Raw genomic sequence first — 21453 nt, 5'->3', positions numbered from 1 at the left:
AGTGCATATATATGATGACTCATAAGTCCAATTGACAAGATTCAAAATGTTCTATAAACTAGACGAAATTTCCTACGACTTATGTGACAGGACCTTTTTGCTAATTCGACATTTATCTTATCCAAAATCGGCCTTGAAGATGAAGCATAAAAGCTGGATGGAAATTCCCTCCAAGTTACTTATTCCCCAAGCATCACTTACCTTATTTTTATTTGCTTAATCCCTAAGCCACCATTATTTTCCTTATTCCAATCCAACTCTAATATTCCATATTAATTCCATCTCCCTTCAACTATAAATACCCCATATCATTCCATCATTTTCATCATCTATGATATTCCACTTCGACTTGTGAAACAAGAAAACTTCATAGCTGCTGTTTTGAGGGTCTAGAAGGCGGCCAGAGGGCCGTTAAACTAATATGGAGCAAAGATCTAAGGGATTGGAGATCGAATTCATGTCGATAATCATGTGGTTTGTTATCGTGACTATGTTTAGCAATCCATTGTGATTTCATTATGTGTTTACTTTCTAATTTGGTATTAAAACCATTTGCTTTGTGTTTATGATTAGATAAAACCTTGATTTATAGATTAATTGCTATATTGGATTGTTTTATTTATGTTTAATTTATCTTGTCAAGCTTGTTAAAAGATCCTTGTGTGTTAATGACAATTATTTTCTATTAATTATTAACTATATTGAGTTGCATGAACATCTGCTTGATTGTTTACCTCTAATGATTTTGATGACCATCAAGATTATATGCCTAGGAATAGTGAACATGAAACTAAGGTTAACTAGGAAAATAAGTAAATTAATGTGTGAGCATGTGTGATGACCAACAACATATGATTTAATTGAACCAACCAATTTGATTAACTATTATTACAAGTCTTATTTGATACGAACCGAACACTATGAAACATGTAAGTTTAATCAATTTATCATTGTTTGAATCGACTTGTTTGCTAAAGGATTAGTAATAATGAACATGAACCTAATCATTTTAGAAATCGGTGAACATGAATAAATAAATCTGTGTGTGCAATTATCTATGATTTTAAGGTGTAATTTGTCTAAACCAAAGTACCTAAAGAGATTTGTCTTCTTGTATGTTTATCAAGATTTGCTATTTAGTTATCCATTTGTGATTTAATAAAACATTTATTTATTCCTTTCGTGTGTTTTGTAACCTATAATCAAATATTTTAAATTAATTCACTACCGTTCCCCTTGTGTTCGACACCCTTGCTTATCAAAGCTATACTATACTCGATCGAGTTCACTGCCTGTAAGGTGTGGTTTAGATGCGATAAATTAGGAATTATAAATAAAAAACCAGTGCATTAAATATTCACATCGGGTAGTGGTGGTCAATGGCAGCTCACGGTGGCGGCCATCACCTCGTAGTGGTGGTTATGATTTTTGGCTACATATGTCCAAGCATCTAAACTAACAATCGAATCACACAGTGCATACCGCCACCCAACACGACGGCTGGTGGCGGTAAAAGGCGGCAGCCACCACGTCACGGTGGTGGTTATGGGTTTTTTCTTGATTATTCCAGCCAAGATAAAATGGTACAACATACATACAACAAATATCCAAAAATAAACACACACAATAAAATACACACACACAGCCACCCTTGTGACGGCAGGCAGTGGTAGAGGGTGGCAACCACCACTTCATGGCAATGGTGGTGGCTTTTCTTGTGAAATCCGACCAAGATAACCACAACCACAACACACACTAACAGTAGAACATAGACACGCGTGCCCGCAACAGTAACACCACCACCCACCTAGTGGTGTACAACGGCGACAATGGGCTGAACTTGCAAATGGCAACAGCGCTAGCGGCCGATGGACCTACATCTATGGATGACGGAGAAGAGACGCGACCCAACACGAGCAACAACAACAACCTCCACGACTGAATTAACGATAACGACGATCTTCGTCTTCGTTGGCAGTACCCACGACGACAACAACTACGAGTCAGAAAGGAAACGAGAGCAGTCAGGCCGATACCACAGCGAACAACAACAAAACTAACCGTTGGTGTTAGCGGCAACTTCGTCTTCAACGATTGGGCACAGCGGCGACAGCTATGCAACAATGGGAGGAGGTTGTAGTGATGATTGTAGGGCAGTGTAACGAGAAAACGCCGACAGTAACACGCACAACTTCGTTTCCCGGTGGTCCTCTTTGTCGCCGACAACATGAGCTTCAACAGTGGTTTACAACTTCGACCGTAACATGTATCGGTGCCGGAGATCATATAAAGGTGGGTGGCGACTGGTGTAGGATATTAGGATTAGGGTTATGGACACAAGGTGTCGGGTTTATAAGTCCTGATCAATTCAAACTTTGATCCATAATGACATTTTTAGTCCTTCATTCTCTTTTTTATTTCAAATTAAATCCAAATGTTACCAAATGGCCCCTCCTCTACAAAACCTTTTCAACTTAGGTCTAGAATTTACTCTTTAGCCCCTGCTTCCATAAATCCTTTCATATTAAATCCAAGCGATAGCAAACACCTCCTGAATTCTGAAACTCTTTACAAAATAAATCCTAAAATTACACTTTAACCCCCCATGAAGATTCAAATCTTGTCATTTGGATCCCTGAAATTAACACCCTGCTAACTATTATTTGATTTTAGGGCCATTTTTAAAAAATATAAAATATAAATTTACATCTCGGGGTTCCGGGTTTATTATTTAATTACTTTATTTCAAACTGGATGTTACAGATCCTGCTATTACTTCTTGTCTTATCGGATCGGAGGGGAGTTTTTGTACCATGTCCTCAGGGTGGTCGGGTAACTCAGGGGGAGGAAGTCAAGATTCTTTCAGATGCTTTTGTGGGTATGTTACCTTCTGTTTTCTTTTAGGTTGTTGTGAGGAATCTGTATTATGTTGGAATTTTGCTTGGGTTTGAGTAAGTTATATCTCGGGTTAATTTTCTGTCATTATCTGGGTATATTATCAAGGATTGTGATATGTCATTCTACATGCTGAGAGTCTTCAATGAATCTTTAGAGGGTTGTATCTTGTTGAGTGGGTTTCAGCGTGTTCAGTTGTTGTTTCGAGTTTGGTCGGGATCAATGCAGGGGTATTGTTGGGAGGATCATTGGTCAGGGTTCAGTTGTTTCATCTTTTGACCTGGTGGGATTGGCAGTCGTCTATGGAAGAACTTTTGGGGTTCAACACTACCATTGATAGGAGATGAGCGGTAGTAGGAAGATGGTGGCGTCAGTGCATGAGTTGATTGATCATTGGAAATGTTAAGGGAGTCTTATGTTACCATGGGTTATAAATGGTTAGAATTCAATAATTCTTTGAGGATGGAAGTTGGGGTAAAGATTCGCCAGTTTAAAACAAGGGTTATGGTTTTAGTCACCAACATAAGAACTCAAGGAATTGGTATGGTATCATGGGAAGTGATTTGAATTATCAGACTGGTTAAGGTCTCAAGAGCATTCTTCCAGATTTCAGAAGTTGGGTGATCATTGAGTTGGATAGTAATGGAATGTTGGTATTGAGTAGCTTACAATTTGTATTGTGATTTTAGGTGCGTCTGATTCCAAAGGGAAGGGCCCGGCTTGATGACGCATGATCCACTCTCTACTATTTTCCTCATTCACTGAGATTGACACTCTGATGATTTTGTATGACGATTATGTATTGGATTTTTTGTATCAAACTTATGGATATAAACCTTGATTAAAAATGAAAACTTATATCTGGATTTTTGGACTATTGCAACTTTGATATCCTTTTTAAACACATGATGCAAGAAAGCAATGCCTCCGTTATAAATGATATATTATATATAGATTGAAGTCATGACTCGTGAATAAGAAAACTAATCATAATGGATTCTCTCCATAGATTATGATAGCAACTCCAACAAATATTTTTATACAACCTTAAAATGAATTTAAACAACCATAAACTTTAGTAACCTAGTTTTACATGATCCTAATTAAGTACTTGAAAAAATGCATTAACAATTAATAACCTTTTGAATAAAACTAAATGATTATAAACTTTAAAAAAGCAAAATTCACAATAGTGTCTAAATAGTGACACCTTTCATCCATAATTTCATATTCTCTAAAAACTGTCCACATGAAACATGAAAAAAATATGTTGCCAAGCTAGAACCAACTTGCACCGCCCTAATTTTTTCTGGGTCCTTCTATTATTTTCAGTTTACCCCTTCACTTTTCGATATTTTCAAATTCGCCCCTTTCTTCCCCACCATTTCCAAACAAAGAACGCGTGAGACACACAAACAGGATACGTATAGATAGGTTAAGAAGGCCTGTCATCTATCTTCTCTTTCATCATCGATTCATAATTTATTCACAAGATACACAAAATCCATACGAAACGTCCATATTTCCGCTCTTGCACGATTGCTTCTCGTCGGAATCAGATTCGCTGAAACATACACGAAAGACTTGAACTAGGGTTTTGACAGGGAGGGAATTCGAACGATTATTTTGGTTTTGAACAGTAATTATGGCAAAGAAGAGAAAATCTCTTGCGACGAGTCTAGACGAAGTCGATCGGACGATGTACTCAACGTTTTGCAGTGCCGCTAACTCTCTTTCTCAGCTTTACTCCCAGGCCCTTAGCCACCAGAAGCTTTCTTTCCTATCTGGCGAACGTCATGGATTGGTATTTTATAATCTCCGAATTCATTTCTAATTGTATGATGATATGTGTTGATCTTATTAAGTGACTTATTAAACCCTAGTTTTCTCAATTTTCATTTCCTTTCTGTTTGCGTATGCTAATCTATGTACATGTCCTCGATCTTCTCTTGAATGTGGTAATGATTTGTGAAAAATTTTTAATTAGGGCAGGGGTTAGGAAAAGTTTAAGGTCCTTTTTCTTGTATTTAATGCTCGTAGTTAGTTCACAAAATGCACTGGGCATAGCAAATAAGTGTTGAAAATTGAAATAACCTAAGATTATTAAGTCATCTTTATGGTGGTTTTTGAACCAGAGAAAGCAAAGGTATAACAGAATAACAGATGACAATACCAGTGTGGTAAACATAAAAGAGAGGGAAGGTGTTTATTGATACAGAGAATACATATGAAGCAGTGCTTAAAGAATTGTTCTGATTGTCTTTTGATAAGAAAGAAAGCTTGTTTGATGTATGTGCATATGATTGAGGATTTTAAATGTGGTCACATTTATGAAAATTAAGCATAAACGTGCTCACATTTCTCGTTGATGTTTGTTTAAGCAGATTTTGCTAATGATTTGTTTATGCAGGAAAAGCTGTATCAATGGATTTCCAAGCAACATGGGGAAGGATTGAGAGTGACCTCTGATGACATACTAGCCTATATCCAGGTTTCCATTTCATATTCAGTATTCATTATTTATCAAGTTGTCCATGAATTACCTTCTTATATATACTTTTGATGTTAATTTACAGGCTGAGCTGGAATCATATGTGGAAGAGCCATCAATGACTCCAAGAACCTTACAAACACAACAACACACACAACCACAAGCAGCAGCTTCAAACCCATTTACAAATTCAAATTCTGGTTCATCCAGTGAGCAACAATGCCAACAACAACAACAACAACCAAGAAGCTACATATTCTCAAATGCTCTCTCAAGCCCTGTTCGTCGCAGCCTTCAAAACTACCACATCTCTCAAGAAGGATATGCCAAGAACACCAACAATGAACATCACAATCCTTCTTCTTCAATGGACATGCATCCGGACTCTTCTACTCAATAATACTAATAATAATAATAATAATATGTTTCTCCTTTCTTCGTTCTCCTAATTTCCAAATTTCAATTCAAGAAAAGAGACTGGAGAGAGGAGGGTGTTATTGCACAAGCCTAAATAGTGAGCAAGCTTGGGGTTGGATTTCGGTTGCTTCATCAAGGTAAAGGTAAGGTAGGTCTACTATTATTATCATTACTATTACTATTATTATTACTATTACTGCTACTATTACTGTTATGGTTATGGTGGGATTTCAAAGGAATATATTTATAGCATTGTCATGTTGCTAGTTGTGCACTGTGGATCATCTTTTCATGTTTATGTAAAAAAGTGAACCATCAGATTCAAATGTTTTCTTTTTATTTTCATTTTTCCGAGTATCCTTGAATCTGTTTAATAGTTATGGGGTCCAAATCCAAGGCTTTTTTTGAATGGTTTAGAAAAAAACTAGAAGCATTGATTTGTGTGGTTGAGATGCTAGGTTTGACTTTTGTTTGTTGAAATTGGGTTTTAGGTTTATGGGGGTGTTGGAAATACATGAAGGATATGTTGTAAACAAGCATGTAAAAAATGTGTGGAAATTTTGTTTAAACAAAGTTGTGAGTAAACGTATAGAAACTAAACAAGTGTGTACAAAATGTGTTGAAACGAAGTTGTAGTAGTAGGTCATGATGATTTAATGTAAACATTGAAACAAGTTGGATTTGAAAAAACGAAAAAGGTTGGGTAACATGAAAACTTGTAGCATGTCAAGCAGAAACAATTTAAAAGACCTTAGAAAGCTAAAAAATATATATATAATTCTTTATCATTACTAGATTGCTTTACGTATAAGATATTGGTATCAAGTTTTTTAGATTTTCAAAGAACTTATGGTTCTCATGGAGTCTTGTTAAGGCCAAAGATCGATTTCAAGCTCAATGACTACGAAAATGGCTGACAGAGAGTCAATCCAATCTTCAAATATTTAGAAATATCTTTTTACTATAATTTGAAAGAAATCAAAACTTTACGATATCTCTTAACTCCAGAACCGTTAAAAGTCAACATGGTAAAAATGTTGGACACACCATAACTTAACAAAATATGACATGATATCATAAAAATTTCAAGTAACAGAAAATCTATAAACCATATGTTTTCAAGAGCACTATGAAATGTAGTTGATGGATAGTTCATTGATAGTTTCAACGTGAGGATTATTGTCGTTCAGTTGACCTTGTGATTCTAAGGCAGTTGCGAGTTGCCACTTATGACTAAGACCACCAACAACAATGCATGATTTACTAAAATAGTTGAATGGAGTTGAATGTTTAGTGGACACTTAATGGATTAAATCCACTCATACTGGATGATAAGTTGTCATTTAGTTGATTTGAAGTTTAGTGACTATTAAACCTTTTAATGGGAAAAACAACTTTTTAAAAACTTCTATTGAAATTTGTAAAATTCAATGCACTATAGGAATTAATAGTAAAATAGTAAAATTGTATGAAAAATAATAGTAGAATAGTAAAATTGTATATATCAATTAAATAAAATTCAACTTAGTAAAATTCAATTTAATAAAATTCAACTTAGTAAAATAGTAAAATTGTATATATGGTATAATAAAATGTAACTTAAAAAAATTCAACTTAATAGTAAAATAGTAAAATTGTAGGAAAAATAAAATACTAATGTATAAATTTATTAAACTTAATAAAGTTAACTGTCTTTTAGATGCTATTTGTGATTAGCTGACAAACATAAAATTCATCTTTTTGATTAACATTCTAAGGGTTTGGCATGTATTGCCACATGCTTATTGTAAACGTTTTAAAACAAGTTATGCATGTAAATATTAAAATTCCTATGCACATTTATTTAATTATATAAGAAATAAATACAAAATTGTTGATGTCGACTACTATATATATATATATATATATATATATATATATATATATATATATATATATATATATATATATATATATATATATATATATATATATATATATATATAAGATTGAGTTTTTATAAGTAATAAATGGTATATTTTAGAAAATATTGAAAAAAACCAATAAACTTATTGAAATGTCAATTTGAAATAACATTTAAAAAATTATCCATTTTGAGAACTCTATTTTTAAAATAAGTTTCTTTGAAGAAAACAAAGATGTCTATTTGAATTTTTTATATACTTTAAAGCCTATTAATTTTATTGTTTAATTTGTTGTGAAACATCGATAGATAAATGGGTTTGACCGATTATAAATATTGACATTTCACATTTGTTGGCATATTTTTCTATTAATTTATTTTATGTTTTATATGTTATGGATTGATTATAAGTTTATAATTAAATAATATACCGCTTACTCAAAATATAATTTGACTTATTGAATATTAACTTTGAAAGAATGTTTCTTTTACAAGTATACACTCCTAATCATTAACCGTAATTGATTATTTATTACATTATTTAGTTAAAGTTAAGGAGGAGGATACCCTTAAATGATAAGTATTTTAATTTCTCTTAATTTAAATGTATGATACCTTTTTTTGTTAATATATCCCTTTATGTATTATGCGACAATTTGACATACATTTATGTTCTACATTATTACTGGAAAAAAAGACAAAAATTTACGTTTTATTATTCAGTCAGTAAAAATTCACTGATCGACAACCCTTCGTCCGTACATATATATACAGACACGAAAGAGGAGTGAATACAATAGCGCAGTTTTCTTTGTTTCAGAGGATTCTCCGGCAATCGGAGGCAAATGGAATATTTTCTCCGACGAGAAGGCGCCGACATATGAGCTGAGTAAAATTTACTCCATTGCTACTCTCTGATCCGTGAGTCCTAATCTCCGTCCACCCTATCTATAAATTCGTTTTCAGTTTTCCGAATCACGAGTTTCGTTGTACTTTTTCACTTTAAATCAATTAGGATCTTCGGTTTTCCTACAAATTAATGGATGTGATATGAATTGTTCCTTTTGTTAATTACCTCTGTTGAATCCGATTCCATATTTTAGATCGCAATTTCATCGAATCTTCAGGATTTAATTTTTGATTTTTTTCTCCAGAGGTTCATAACTTCATATCACGGAATTTGATCTTACTGCCATTTCGATTTCGAAGATCAAAAACCTCCTAATCTGCTTTTGACCATAGATTCATTGCTTTGACTGGTATTGACCTTTTGTAAAGCATTTCAAATCATTCAGTTGAAAATTTTCAATCGAATCTGCTCTGTTGCCGGAGTTTTTGACTTAACTTTCACAAGGATATAAGGATCTCGAAATTCGAATTTGATAAAGTTCAGTTTTCCTTTTCCGCATCAAAACTTTGTTGACTTTCATGAAGTTGTTTGAGTTCTTTCATACTAGTATATACAGAAGTTCACATGATGAGTAGAACTGATGCTACCGATAGTGAGTTGTTCTTCATTCTTTCAACTATAGTAATGGTTTGAACCTTCTTCTACAATTGATCTGGAAAGAGAAGAGGAAGAAGAAGAAGCTCATGAGAGTTTCCCCCACTGAATCACTACCAGTTGGTGGACATAAAACCAGATCCTGACCTCCAACTGGCTTCAACAAAGAGCCATCTTGTCCATGGCTGCACCTCCTTTATTTGCTTTGGTCGTGCAGCCACAGGACTTGAGAGCAGTCCATCTCACCTGAAACTAGACCCTTCCCTCCACCCACAACCACAACCACAACCACAGGATGATCTTAAACATTCTCCTGATTCTGAAAAGGTCACCAAAACCTGTACCACTGATCTTGATCTTGATAACTTTGAAAACAAAAATGGAGATGGTTTAAAGAGCAGCTTAAAGAGACCAAAAACGAGTGTTATTACTTCTGTTGATGTTAATGGAGGTGAATGTAAGAACGAGTGTGGTGATACAGAAACAAGAAAAGTGCAATGGACAGATGTCTTTGGGGGAGAGCTATTTGAAATTCGTGAATTTGAGCCAAGGTACATGAATTTAGATTTTTATGTATATGTAAAATTTAAGTAATTACATTGTAGCAACAAATATTTGATCTTATGAGTGAATATTATATGGTATAATTGCTTGATCTTCATATTGTTTTCTTTGATGTTCTTTGATTCACATTTCTGCTCATTATTGTAGTGAACACGATGGCTCAGATGATGAATCTAACTGGAATGAAGGAACATGCACTTGCATGATAATGTAATTTGTACTCCACCACCACCACCACCACCACCACCACTACCACAATCAACAGCATCACCGCCAATACAGCCGCCACTCACATATCTACATCTGTCTATATATCATTACTTATGGAGTTCAGTTTTGTTTATTTAAGGGCTTTCCCTTTTGTTTATGTCCTTATAGGCAGTTGTGTTCTTTGTTTCAAAATAATGTACTGTTTGATTTCCATATTTTATTTTATTTTTGTGTTAATTTGAGAGTAGGTTTTTGTTTTTTATTAGATTTTATGTAATGGGAATTTTGAGAAAGTTTAAATTTATGTAGCAGTTAATGTTATTGGTTACAAGTCCTGTTCCTAACATGTGTATGTTTGGTTTTGTGAGCTTTTAAATTTAAAAAAAAAAAACTCAGATTAAAGAAGAAGAAAAGTTCGGGAGTATGATGAGTTTAAAGTTTTTTATTCTAAACAAAAATCTAATAATCCAAAAGTTTCTTAAAAAATCTTTTGAAACCTTTTAAATTTTAGATTTTATGTTACTTTATACATTTTAAAAAGCTTAAATGTATTTTATATTTTATGTTATTTTATAGTTTTTATCTTCTGCGAGCTAGTTTTGCCAAAAATACTCAATATTTTAGTTTTCAAGTTTTTGGTTATTTGTGATAAAAAGATATTGGTGATCGAAAGTTAAAAATACTATTATACATTTTGTAAGACACCAAAAATACATTTTCAAAATGACAAAAAAAATGAAATGTGCTCCTATTTTGCATAGAAACCAAAAAGAATATGTTGTTATTGTTATATATATATATATATATATATATATATATATATATATATATATATATATATATATATATATATATATATATATATATATATATATATATATTCATGAGACTTTTAGGGGTTTTTTAGGATAATAGTTTATCTAAAAATGAAAAGACTTGTCAAATGTCAATCTTAGAAAACTTGGCCACATCTTATCCGCAAAACACTAGTGATTCTAACAACAAGTACACCTTCCACAACCCCCCTTCCCTTTTCATGACCAAAAACAAAACCCTAAATTCATTCACAAGATTCAGAAAATGTCGGTAGCTTCAATCCAATGCATCAGAATATCAAATTCGTCATTAAACGCACATACTTTTAGATTCTCTACAACCAAGCCTACAATAGTTACTATACGCAGCGCTCAAGCCGATGGCCCTTTGCGAAGACCTTCCATTGCTACTCCGCCTGTAAGACCTTCCATTCCTCCGTCCCCATCTCCGAATCCACCACCACCTCCGTCAGCTCCGGCTAAGCCTTTGGCGGAAACAACGGCGGTTGGTCAGAATGTAATAACGATGGAGTTTCAGAGGCAGAGGGCGAAAGAGCTTCAGGAGTATTTTAAGCAGAAGAAGCTTGAAGAGGCTAATCAAGGGCCTTTCTTCGGTTTTATTGCCAAAAATGAAATTTCAAATGGCAGGTTTGTTTCATCTCCTCTTAATTTTACCTCCAAATAAATAAAATTATGATTTTAATTTTATATGTTACAGTCTATTTTTATTATATATTAAGTGCTCAATGAGTTAACTATAAATTGTCTGAATAGAATGAGTAAATGACTTCATCTGGAGATATATCGTTACCCATTCAGTTACATTATACATACCATGATACCATTCAGTTAGCCTATGCATACGGAACTTAATGATCTTGTATAGTAATTTAACAAAGATAATGATATTTTTAATGTTGGTTTTTAATTAATTTTGATGAATTAGATGGGCAATGTTTGGATTTGCTGTGGGGATGTTAACAGAATATGCAACTGGATCGGACTTTGTTGATCAAGTAAAGATACTACTCTCCAACTTTGGCATTGTAGATTTGGAATGAAATATATACATGTTTATATTTTTGTTGTAATATATGTTAGCTTTTTACATTATTGTTTCATTAAATTTTACAAGATTGAAACATTGAATTTTCTTTTAAGTAAATTGTGATGGAATGGAAGTCTATATAAAACTTTTCAATGTGCGAAAACAATTGGGTAAATGAAGCAACTATTAATCATATATAAAAATACTTGTAATTTCTACATCATATATACCAACAAAATTCTATTCAAGGGTTGAGTTTGGATTTAATTCGATAAAAGGGTTTATGTCTGTTCTCCTTATCTGTTTAAGTATTTATTTATATTTAGATGCTTAAATAAGCTTAATCTTGTTGGACATTTCTCAATTGATTGGCCGATGAGATTCTATTTCATTATATTCCGCTTTTCAACTTTTATTCACCAATAGATTTGTTTCTGATTGATATTTTATATATATATATATATATATATATATATATATATATATATATATATATATATATATATATATATATATATATATATATATATCTTAATAATAGATTACATTAGTTTCATGTTGGAGAATTCATATGAGCATGTTCAACAATGAGCTCTTAAACTTTTTTTAAACTAAATGTTTTATATTTCAAAAACTACTTCAACTAGCTTTTAATTTTTATGTTTTATTTTATTTTACATATTTCAAAAACAATTTTTTGTCAAATATTTTGATATTAATAAAACCTACAATTAGTAGAGTAGTTTACGTTAACCTATATATCAACATTTTTTAGTAGAATATTTTATGTTAGTATATTTCATATTAGTGCAACACGATCTTATAAATAATTATATATGTTGGAGTCTTCCATCTCTTACCAATGATTCTTTTGGATAGACATTCTTAAAGTTCCACATATATTTGGAGTTTACATTAATGAACATAGATAAGGATGATCATTTCATGAATAATGATTTAATCTATGGGAATCTATTGCCTATTGGCATCCAATTTAATTCTATTTATGCATATAAATATCATTTATTAAAAATCATCTTGTAAATTAACTTAAGCATGGGCTATTTATTTCAAATTTTTTGTAACACATATAATAAATGAAAGTCATAGGATATCTTAAAAAGATGTGAAAATATTGAATAAATGACAATTTTCTAAGTCAAAAATAACATTTTTAACAACACAATTACAAAATGTGTACCCAAAAAAGGGGGAAACAATATGCATTTTGTCCCAAAAAAAACTTTTTCAAACATCTTTGATTTTAATCTTCCTGACTCTTTAATTTATTATGTATTAGTACCATACTAACGTACATATAATTGTATCTTTTGAAAAAAGAAAATGCTAAAATTAGGACCTTAAATTTCAAATTATTAAATATACATCAAACAAATTCAACAACATTAAAAACACAATATATATATATATATATATATATATATATATATATATATATATATATATATATATATATATATATATATATATATATATATCTTTACTACTTATAAAAGAAATCTAACTATTTCTATAAATAGATTGAATATAATAATATTATTTTTTTAAGACGTACAAACGATTAAGCTAATATTACAAACAACCATTAATAAAATAATATTAAATTTTAAATTTGTTTTGATTCCTTATATTTCTCAGCAAAATCCTAATTTCATGGTCATTCAAAATTTAAAACCTTTTCATCCTAATACGCTTCAACAAATATCCTTTAAATGTTGCATTTGCAGCTGATTAAAATATCTCATAGCAGACGTGTGTTTGTTCTCTCCACCTTATAAACCCTGCTATAAATCCCACTGCCATGAAGTATTTCCCTTATAAACCCTAATCGTTTTTCTCCCTCTCTTAGACGAAGACAATGTGTTTTTTTTAAGAAAAAAAGTTTGAAAATATTCCAATTTCTCAAAAAAATTTACCCCAAATGCGAAACTGGGTAAAATTTTCCATTTTGCGAAGACTACAGGGATGCGAAATGAAAATTCTGCACTTTTGTCTTTTTATGACCCCATTTTGCGAAGTTGGACCACTTATATTATTTCTTGAAAAGATCAGGTGCCAAATGCGAAACTCTAAGCTTTCTTCCCCAATTCGCATTTATACATTAAAAACTTCGCATTTTCATTCAAATTCTTCGCATCTTGCATCCATCCGTCTTTGAGTTCATTCGCATTTCATCGCATTAACTGAGAAATTAATCAGTTGTCTCATATTCGCATTTCAGTTGTTTGAGAAACCCAGATACGAACCCAAATGCGAAACCCACTGATTTCAAATGCGAACCAACCAAAAATCATCAACCACGTACTTGTGTCACCAAATGCGAACTGAATATCACCATTAAATTCTCCTCGCATTCCATAGATGCGAACACAATCCAGATCTCCGACTCCAAGCTTGCGAAATCAAAATCAATTAACCTCAAACAAATCGTGAACTTCTTATGCGAACTGTTTTGACCCACAAAACCAAATGCGAACTCAATTGATGTCATATGCGAACTGATTTCATAGATGCGAACACAATTGATTTCATATGCGAATCCACATCCATCGATATGAAACCAATACCAGTTACAAGCAATTAGTAGCAACAACCATCGATCCTCTAATTTTCAATTACTCAGCCTTCGCTTTTCATACAACCCGTCGACCCTGAAAAATCGATAAACACCAAATGTCTCATTTTTAGATCGATTTTCTGATTAAATGTCATATTTGAAGAATGATCGATTTTCTGATTAAATGACCCCATTTTGCGAAGTTGGACCACTTATATTATTTCTTGAAAAGATCAGGTGCCAAATGCGAAACTCTAAGCTTTCTTCCCCAATTCGCATTTATACATTAAAAACTTCGCATTTTCATTCAAATTCTTCGCATCTTGCATCCATCCGTCTTTGAGTTCATTCACATTTCATCGCATTAACTGAGAAATTAATCAATTGTCTCATATTCGCATTTCAGTTGTTTGAGAAACCCAGATACGAAGCCAAATGCGAAACCCACTAATTTCAAATGCGAACCAACCAAAAATCATCAACCACGTACTTGTGTCACCAAATGCGAACTGAATATCACCATTAAATTCTCCTCGCATTCTATAGATGCGAACACAATCCAGATCTCCGACTCCAAGCTTGCGAAATCAAAATCAATTAACCTCAAACAAATCGTGAACTTCTTATGCGAACTGTTTTGACCCACAAAACCAAATGCGAACTCAATTGATGTCATATGCGAACTGATTTCATAGATGCGAACACAATTGATTTCATATGCGAATCCACATCCATCGATATGAAACCAATACCAGTTACAAGCAATTAGTAGCAACCATCGATCCTCTAATGAGGAAACAGTTTCCTATTCGATTGTGCTTTGCAATGACAATCAATAAAGCTCAGGGACAAACAATTCCATATGTAGGTATCTATCTTCCAGAACCAGTATTCTCGCATGGACAACTTTATGTTGCATTGTCCAGAGGGGTTTCACGTTGCAATACAAAAGTATTAGTAAAGCCTAACGAAAATTCAAAAGGTGATGGGGTTTATACAGCAAATGTGGTGTATAAAGAAGTATTGCACGATTAATATTTTGTGTCGTCTTGACTGGTTGCTTTTTATTGGTTATTTGATGCATGATGTAACAAATAACACCATAGTTTGATTATATTGTCTTCAACATGTACTTTTTTTTAACATAACAATTTTGTAATGGAAACATATCACCGAAAGAACTCACGTGCCCCGCCGCTTTGCGCGGGTAGACGGCTAGTATATATATATATATATATATATATATATATATATATATATATATATATATATATATATATATATATATATATATATATATATATAGAAAAGAAAATAACTCATAATAATCATATGATGCAAAGTTTAGACGTTCTTCCTTCTTAAGAGAGTCATGTAGCAATAATGACTATAAAGATGGTTAACTTTATCCGCTAATTTCATGTGTACGTTGGTTTAATGAATATGGTGTTTAATGAACACTCAACTATTCAATGAGAATATTTTTTTTTTTACTGTATAATGGTTAACAAATAAATGATATATTTAAAAAAAAATGTTCTATTAACTTTTGTAAAGTTCAAAACGATAAAATCTACAACAAGATTGGAAGCAAATCCTCTAAACTGACAGACAATGTGCTTACTAATCACTATTGTTTTTGGTTGCGTTAAACATTGAGGAAATTTTAGGATTTGAAATAGGCGGATTGATATTATTCTCCTTTCATTATTTTGTAACTTTTTTTTTTTTCTACTTCTTTTTGTCTTGCCTTGATACTTTATAGGCGTAATAAAATTCCGCGTTTCCAAAATAAAGCATTTCTTAAGTTTATGAAATAATAATAATAATAATAACTTAAAAGGGTAATATATTCTTTAATTTGTACATATTTGATCAGTTGATCACTAAGTTTATTTTTTTGTTTATATTTACCCCTTCAACTTGTTAAACTGTACACATTCAGTCTTTATGACCGATTATTTCAGGTTAACCAGTAAAAATGTCTTAATAAGATAATATATTTCTCATTCTGTACACATTTAGTCCTTAATTTTTTTTTTTTTTGCAAATTTTTGTTTTTATACCCATTCAATACTTATGAATGTTTTCTTTAAGTTTTTCTCACAACATTTTACATGGAACAATTATTAACGAGGTGTTTTAGACTTTTGATGCTTATGTTCATCACGATCTCGACTACTTGGTTGTTTAGGTCATGTGTTTTGTACATCATAATTTTTTCATACTATCTCAGATTTTAACGATCTTTATATTTATGTGTTTGTATTTTAGTCTACTACAACTCCCGTTAAAAAGTAATATATTTTTTAATTACGATCTTTATATCCGTACGTTTTTTATGAATGCATTTATGGATGTTTTTTTTTATTAAATCGTAAGTAAAAACATATTATATTTTAATGGGAGTAATCTTAACGAAAGTTATAGTAGACTTAAAAAACGCACACGTAGACATAAAGATCGTTAAAATTAGATATCGTATGAAAAAGTTACGACGTTCGGAATACAAAACCTAAACCAAACCACAAGACCTATGCAACCATGCAGTCGAGGCCGCAATGAACGTAAACATCAACATCCCCAAACACCTCATCAATCAGGGACGGACGTAGGATTTGGTAGTAGATGTTGCCGGTAAGTAGAAAAAAGAAAAAAAAATCAAATAAATCATTCATAAGTACTGAATTGAAAAAAACAAGGGTTGTCGGTGCCACTGCGGGCACCCAAAGAGAATCGTCCCTATCATCAATGATAGTCTCATATTAGATGTCGTGAGGAAAACTTTAAATAAATCATTCATAAGTACTAAATTGGAACAAAAACAAAAAATGACTTATTTTGAAATAAAAAAAAATTAAGGACTAAATATGTACAAAAATATTAAGGACTAAATGTGTACAAAATGAGAAATATATTACCCTCATAAATCATTTTTCCCGGCTAACCTAGAGTAACCGGTCATAAGAACTGAATGTGTACAGTTTTTCAAGTTGAATGGGTAAATTTGGACGAAAAAAAACTCAGTGATCAAATGTGTACAAATCGAAAAATAAATTCCCTTTTTAAGTCATTATCCAAAAAAAAAAATTTGTAAAATTATATGTATTACAATGCATTTTGTATTCCCGGCACCATTTAAGTAAATTAAAAGGCTTAAGTCCTCTCCATACTAAATTAGTTTTTTCGTTTATGTTATTGGTCCTATTAAAATAAAATAAAAAACCATGGAACTTAGATTAATACACCCTACAAATGTTCATGTTGTGTTAAAACACTGAGAAAATTTGATCTTAACCCGATCCATTTAATTAACGTGTCATGTTAAGGGATCTGTGTAGTTTGAGATAACAAAAAAGCTTAAAATGGAATCATGACCTGGATGTAAGTCAGATTTCACATTACAAACAACTCAAACCGTTTTTTAACGTATTGTTTGGTTTGAGATCTTTTTAGTTTATTTAAAAAATTAAAAAAACTTACATATAAATAAACGAGTCATTGTCGAAATGAAAATTTCAGCACTAACATTACCCGTTTAATTAAACATGTTGAAATATCTTACCAAAAACTCGTTTATTTCATATCGAGTTGATTTCATGTCATGTGTTTTTGTCACCTCTAATAATCTAAGAGATGCTCTTATGTTAATTTTAACTAAATCTATCATTTTTTTCTTGTATGAAACCTAACTTCATACATATAAGTTTATAAATGTGCTATTAATTAAGGATTTGAATATAATAAAATAAATTTAATATTCGTGAATTCCATAAAAAGGTGGTCACTAAATTTCAAGTTCAAGTATTTTGGTAATTTATGCTCTCCATTTGGCATGTAGCTTGCATTGTCTCTCACGTCCCCAACACCAGAGACTACATATACCCCTCCTTCCCTCCTCTCAACTTCATCACCAGAATCTCAAAACAGATTCAGATTCACAACAAAAAGCAACTCAAAGTCAAAATACACACTTTCATTCCACATTTTATCCATAAAAAATCCAAACGCTTAATTCTCTGTGAATCTTCTTCATTATTTCATACCAGAAATCAAAATGAAAATGGATGAAAAAATCGCATCAAACTACCAACAAGGCTTTGAAGTCTCCGGCGACTTCGCTTCTGAGGACCCCTCCAAATTCTTAGACGACGACGGCCGTCCCAAGAGAACAGGGACTCTTGTAAGCGCCAGTGCACATATCATCACGGCGGTGATAGGCTCCGGCGTGCTGGCATTGGCATGGGCGACGGCGCAGCTGGGTTGGGTCGCCGGACCCACCGTCCTCTTTCTCTTTTCCTTCGTAACTTACTACTGTTCTTGTCTTCTCGCGTCGTGTTATCGCACCGGCGACCCCGTCACCGGAAAACGAAACTATACATACAGTGAAGCTGTCAGAGCGAATCTTGGTACACTAATCGATTAAAACCAGTTAATTACTGCTTCAAAACCAAATTCTGAATACAAATTTGGGATTATTTTCATTTTTCAGGTGGGTTTAAGTTTAAAATTTGTGGGTTCATTCAGTACTTCAATCTCACCGGAACTACAATCGGATACACCATTGCAGCTTCCATCAGCATGATGTGAGTGGATACATGAACTATATATAACCATATTTTCATTATCCTTTGAAAAATGTTAATCTTTTTGTTGAATGATTTATGAAAAAAGGGCGATAAAAAGATCAAGTTGTTTCCATGAGAAAGGCCATGATAGTTCATGTGGAATAAATGGGACACCATTTATGGTGTTGTTTGGAGCTGTGGAAATCCTTCTCTCTCAAATCCCAAACTTCCACGAGATTTCATGGCTTTCCATGGTGGCCGCCGTCATGTCCTTCACTTACTCCGCCATTGGTCTTGGCCTCGGAATCGCCAAATTCGCCGGTATGTTACGTTCTTTTATATTTTATTTTATTTTTCACTTTATATATATAAAATAATGAATTTGATATTTATGTATTTTAATGTTTAACCACTAGATAATGGAAAAATCAAGGGAAGTCTAGGTGGTATAAGTGTTGGGGAAGTGACTCAAACACAAAAAATATGGAGGAGTTTCCAAGCATTTGGAGCTATTGCTTTTGCATATTCTTATTCGACTGTTCTTATTGAAATTCAGGTGATTAATATATGAACAATTATATATGGGGTGTGTTAGGCACGGAGCTTTTGGAAGTCTTTGAGAGCTTCTAGCTTTTAGCTTTTGATAAAACGCTCTAATTTAAACAAAAAGCTCCGTTTGGCAGTACGAACGTTTAGCTTTTTAGTTTAACAAAACATTCCGATTCTAAAAGCTACTTCATGTAGCGTTTAACAAAACGCTTCAATGCTTTTGAAATCAATTTCCATAATAACCCTTCAAAATATATTTATATATTTATTTATTTTTAATCAATTGTCCTTTTATGTAATTTTATCTATTTCAAAAGATTCTAGCTACTTTTGCCAAACATTCATATAACAAATAAAAATCACAACTTTCCGCTACCAGCTATCTGCTACATGCTACCAACTAACCACTACCCGCTTCCAGCTACCAGCTACTTTTGCCAAAAACGCCAATACCGTATAATTTTATATCTAAACTAATATAGATATAAAATTTTGTATATCGGATTGTTACATCCGTTAGAAAATATAATTTAGGACTTCAAATATCTAACAATGTCTATCTAATAAACACATAGGATACAATCAAATCCCCACCAACGGAACAAAAAACAATGAAGAGGGCGGCTTTGATAAGTGTAATAACAACAACGATTTTCTATATGCTTTGTGGATGCTTCGGGTATGCAGCTTTTGGAGACCATGCCCCGGGAAACCTTCTAACCGGGTTCGGTTTCTATGACCCGTTTTGGCTGGTTGACATTGCAAATGTAGCCATCATAGTTCATCTTGTTGGTGCCTACCAAGTTTTTGCACAACCCTTATTTGCATTTGTTGAAAAAACCGCTAGGGAATACTTTCCCGAAAGTGAATTCATCACAAAGGATATACACATTCCAATTCCGGGATCCAAACCCTACAAACTCAACTTATTTCGGTTGATATGGAGGAGCATGTTTGTGTGTATGACCACCATGGTTGCTATGTTGATGCCGTTTTTTGAAGATGTTGTTGGGATTCTTGGAGCTTGTGGGTTTTGGCCACTAACGGTTTATTTTCCTATTGAAATGTATATTACTCAAAAGAAGATACCCAAATGGAGTAGTAAATGGATTGCTCTTCAAACGTTGAGTGTTGTTTGCCTGACTATTTCGGTTTGTGCGGCTGCGGGTTCCATTGTTGGAGTGATTAATGATCTCAAGGTCTATAAACCCTTCAAGACCATGCATTGATTGAGATTTCGAATTGGTATATGCATCAATGGATAAACAACAAAAGATTGGACGAGTAAAAAGATGGTTTTTATTTGGCGAAAGATAATAAGATTCTTGAGAAAAAGAGAGATAAATGATGATTCTAATTTTTGTTGTTCAGAAGACAATCCTAATAAACAAAAGGGGTTTGTTATTTTACTTTGTACTTTTTGAATTTTGTTAACATGTAATGATGTATCTATGTATTGGAATCAAATAAGTCGGGTGTATATTTGTTTTAGTCGTTTGATATTTGTCGTTTTTATTATTTTTTTTAATCATTATGGTTGTCCTGTTTTGAAATAATAGTAAAACAGATTAATCTAATCGTATTTACCATTTTATAAATTTAATAAAAAACTAAGGATCGACCAAAATAGCCATTATTTTAGCGGAGGAGGGTGACCAACCAAATCTTGCGATTTTTCTAATAAAACAATATTTTCCGGCCAATACTCCTAACATCTTGGTACGTTACTATTTTGTCACCTCACTAGCATTTTTTCTTTAAGAGTGGTGATTAAAAAAAAGTTTTTTTAATAAAAAATAGGGTCAAAATATGATTAAATGATAGTCAAAGTCCAACAACCAATCCCAAGCTTTTACACATTTCTCTTTCTTCTCCTCCCTCCTTAGCCTAAGGACTTGCTTAACGAATTTT

The 21453-nt window shown here is 32.4% G+C and overlaps 3 protein-coding genes and 1 long non-coding RNA gene across 5 annotated transcripts; all 4 read left to right on the top strand.

Annotated features, from left to right (window-relative positions):
- Positions 1–4367: 4367 nt before the first annotated feature.
- On the top strand, positions 4368–6148 carry LOC145015488 (uncharacterized). Its single transcript, XM_078973968.1, has 3 exons — positions 4368–4699; positions 5306–5386; positions 5472–6148. The coding sequence occupies exons 1-3, from the start codon at positions 4541–4543 to the stop codon at positions 5784–5786; spliced, it is 555 nt and encodes a 184-aa protein (XP_078830094.1). The 5' UTR covers positions 4368–4540; the 3' UTR covers positions 5787–6148.
- Positions 6149–8390: 2242 nt separating this feature from the next.
- Positions 8391–10231, top strand: LOC145018219 (uncharacterized). 2 transcript variants are annotated; one of them, XR_013666888.1, is made up of 3 exons: positions 8472–8627; positions 8861–9761; positions 9922–10231. It is a non-coding gene; the product is annotated as an uncharacterized LOC145018219 (long non-coding RNA). The 2 variants fall into 2 exon arrangements; XR_013666887.1 differs by having other exon boundaries at positions 8391–9761.
- A 710-nt stretch (positions 10232–10941) lies between these two features.
- Positions 10942–12000, top strand: LOC145018701 (light-harvesting complex-like protein OHP2, chloroplastic). The gene is made up of 2 exons (XM_078976559.1): positions 10942–11447; positions 11746–12000. Exons 1-2 carry the CDS (start codon positions 11065–11067, stop codon positions 11858–11860), a joined length of 498 nt encoding a protein of 165 aa, XP_078832685.1. The 5' UTR covers positions 10942–11064; the 3' UTR covers positions 11861–12000.
- A 6482-nt stretch (positions 12001–18482) lies between these two features.
- Positions 18483–20771, top strand: LOC145015566 (amino acid permease 4-like). Its single transcript, XM_078974040.1, has 5 exons — positions 18483–18834; positions 18918–19011; positions 19100–19314; positions 19410–19549; positions 20118–20771. Exons 1-5 carry the CDS (start codon positions 18483–18485, stop codon positions 20769–20771), a joined length of 1455 nt encoding a protein of 484 aa, XP_078830166.1.
- Positions 20772–21453: the final 682 nt, after the last annotated feature.

Source organism: Lactuca saligna, chromosome 9 (genome assembly GCF_052625555.1).
Source record: "Lactuca saligna cultivar CGN05327 chromosome 9, ASM5262555v1, whole genome shotgun sequence".
NCBI classification, from domain to species: domain Eukaryota; kingdom Viridiplantae; phylum Streptophyta; class Magnoliopsida; order Asterales; family Asteraceae; genus Lactuca; species Lactuca saligna.
Note: the sequence above shows the minus strand (reverse complement) of the source record. Positions and strands in the feature narration are given on the sequence as shown.

Coding starts and splice junctions, on each gene's coding strand:
- LOC145015488 (XM_078973968.1), top strand. CDS start 4,541: ATGGCAAAGAAGAGAAAATCTCTTGCGACGAGTCTAGACGAAGTCGAT. Junction 4,700..5,305: donor CTGGCGAACGTCATGGATTG/GTATTTTATAAT, acceptor TTGTTTATGCAG/GAAAAGCTGTATCAATGGAT. Junction 5,387..5,471: donor ACATACTAGCCTATATCCAG/GTTTCCATTTCA, acceptor GTTAATTTACAG/GCTGAGCTGGAATCATATGT.
- LOC145018701 (XM_078976559.1), top strand. CDS start 11,065: ATGTCGGTAGCTTCAATCCAATGCATCAGAATATCAAATTCGTCATTA. Junction 11,448..11,745: donor AATGAAATTTCAAATGGCAG/GTTTGTTTCATC, acceptor TTGATGAATTAG/ATGGGCAATGTTTGGATTTG.
- LOC145015566 (XM_078974040.1), top strand. CDS start 18,483: ATGAAAATGGATGAAAAAATCGCATCAAACTACCAACAAGGCTTTGAA. Junction 19,012..19,099: donor GCAGCTTCCATCAGCATGAT/GTGAGTGGATAC, acceptor TTATGAAAAAAG/GGCGATAAAAAGATCAAGTT. Junction 19,550..20,117: donor CTGTTCTTATTGAAATTCAG/GTGATTAATATA, acceptor ATAAACACATAG/GATACAATCAAATCCCCACC.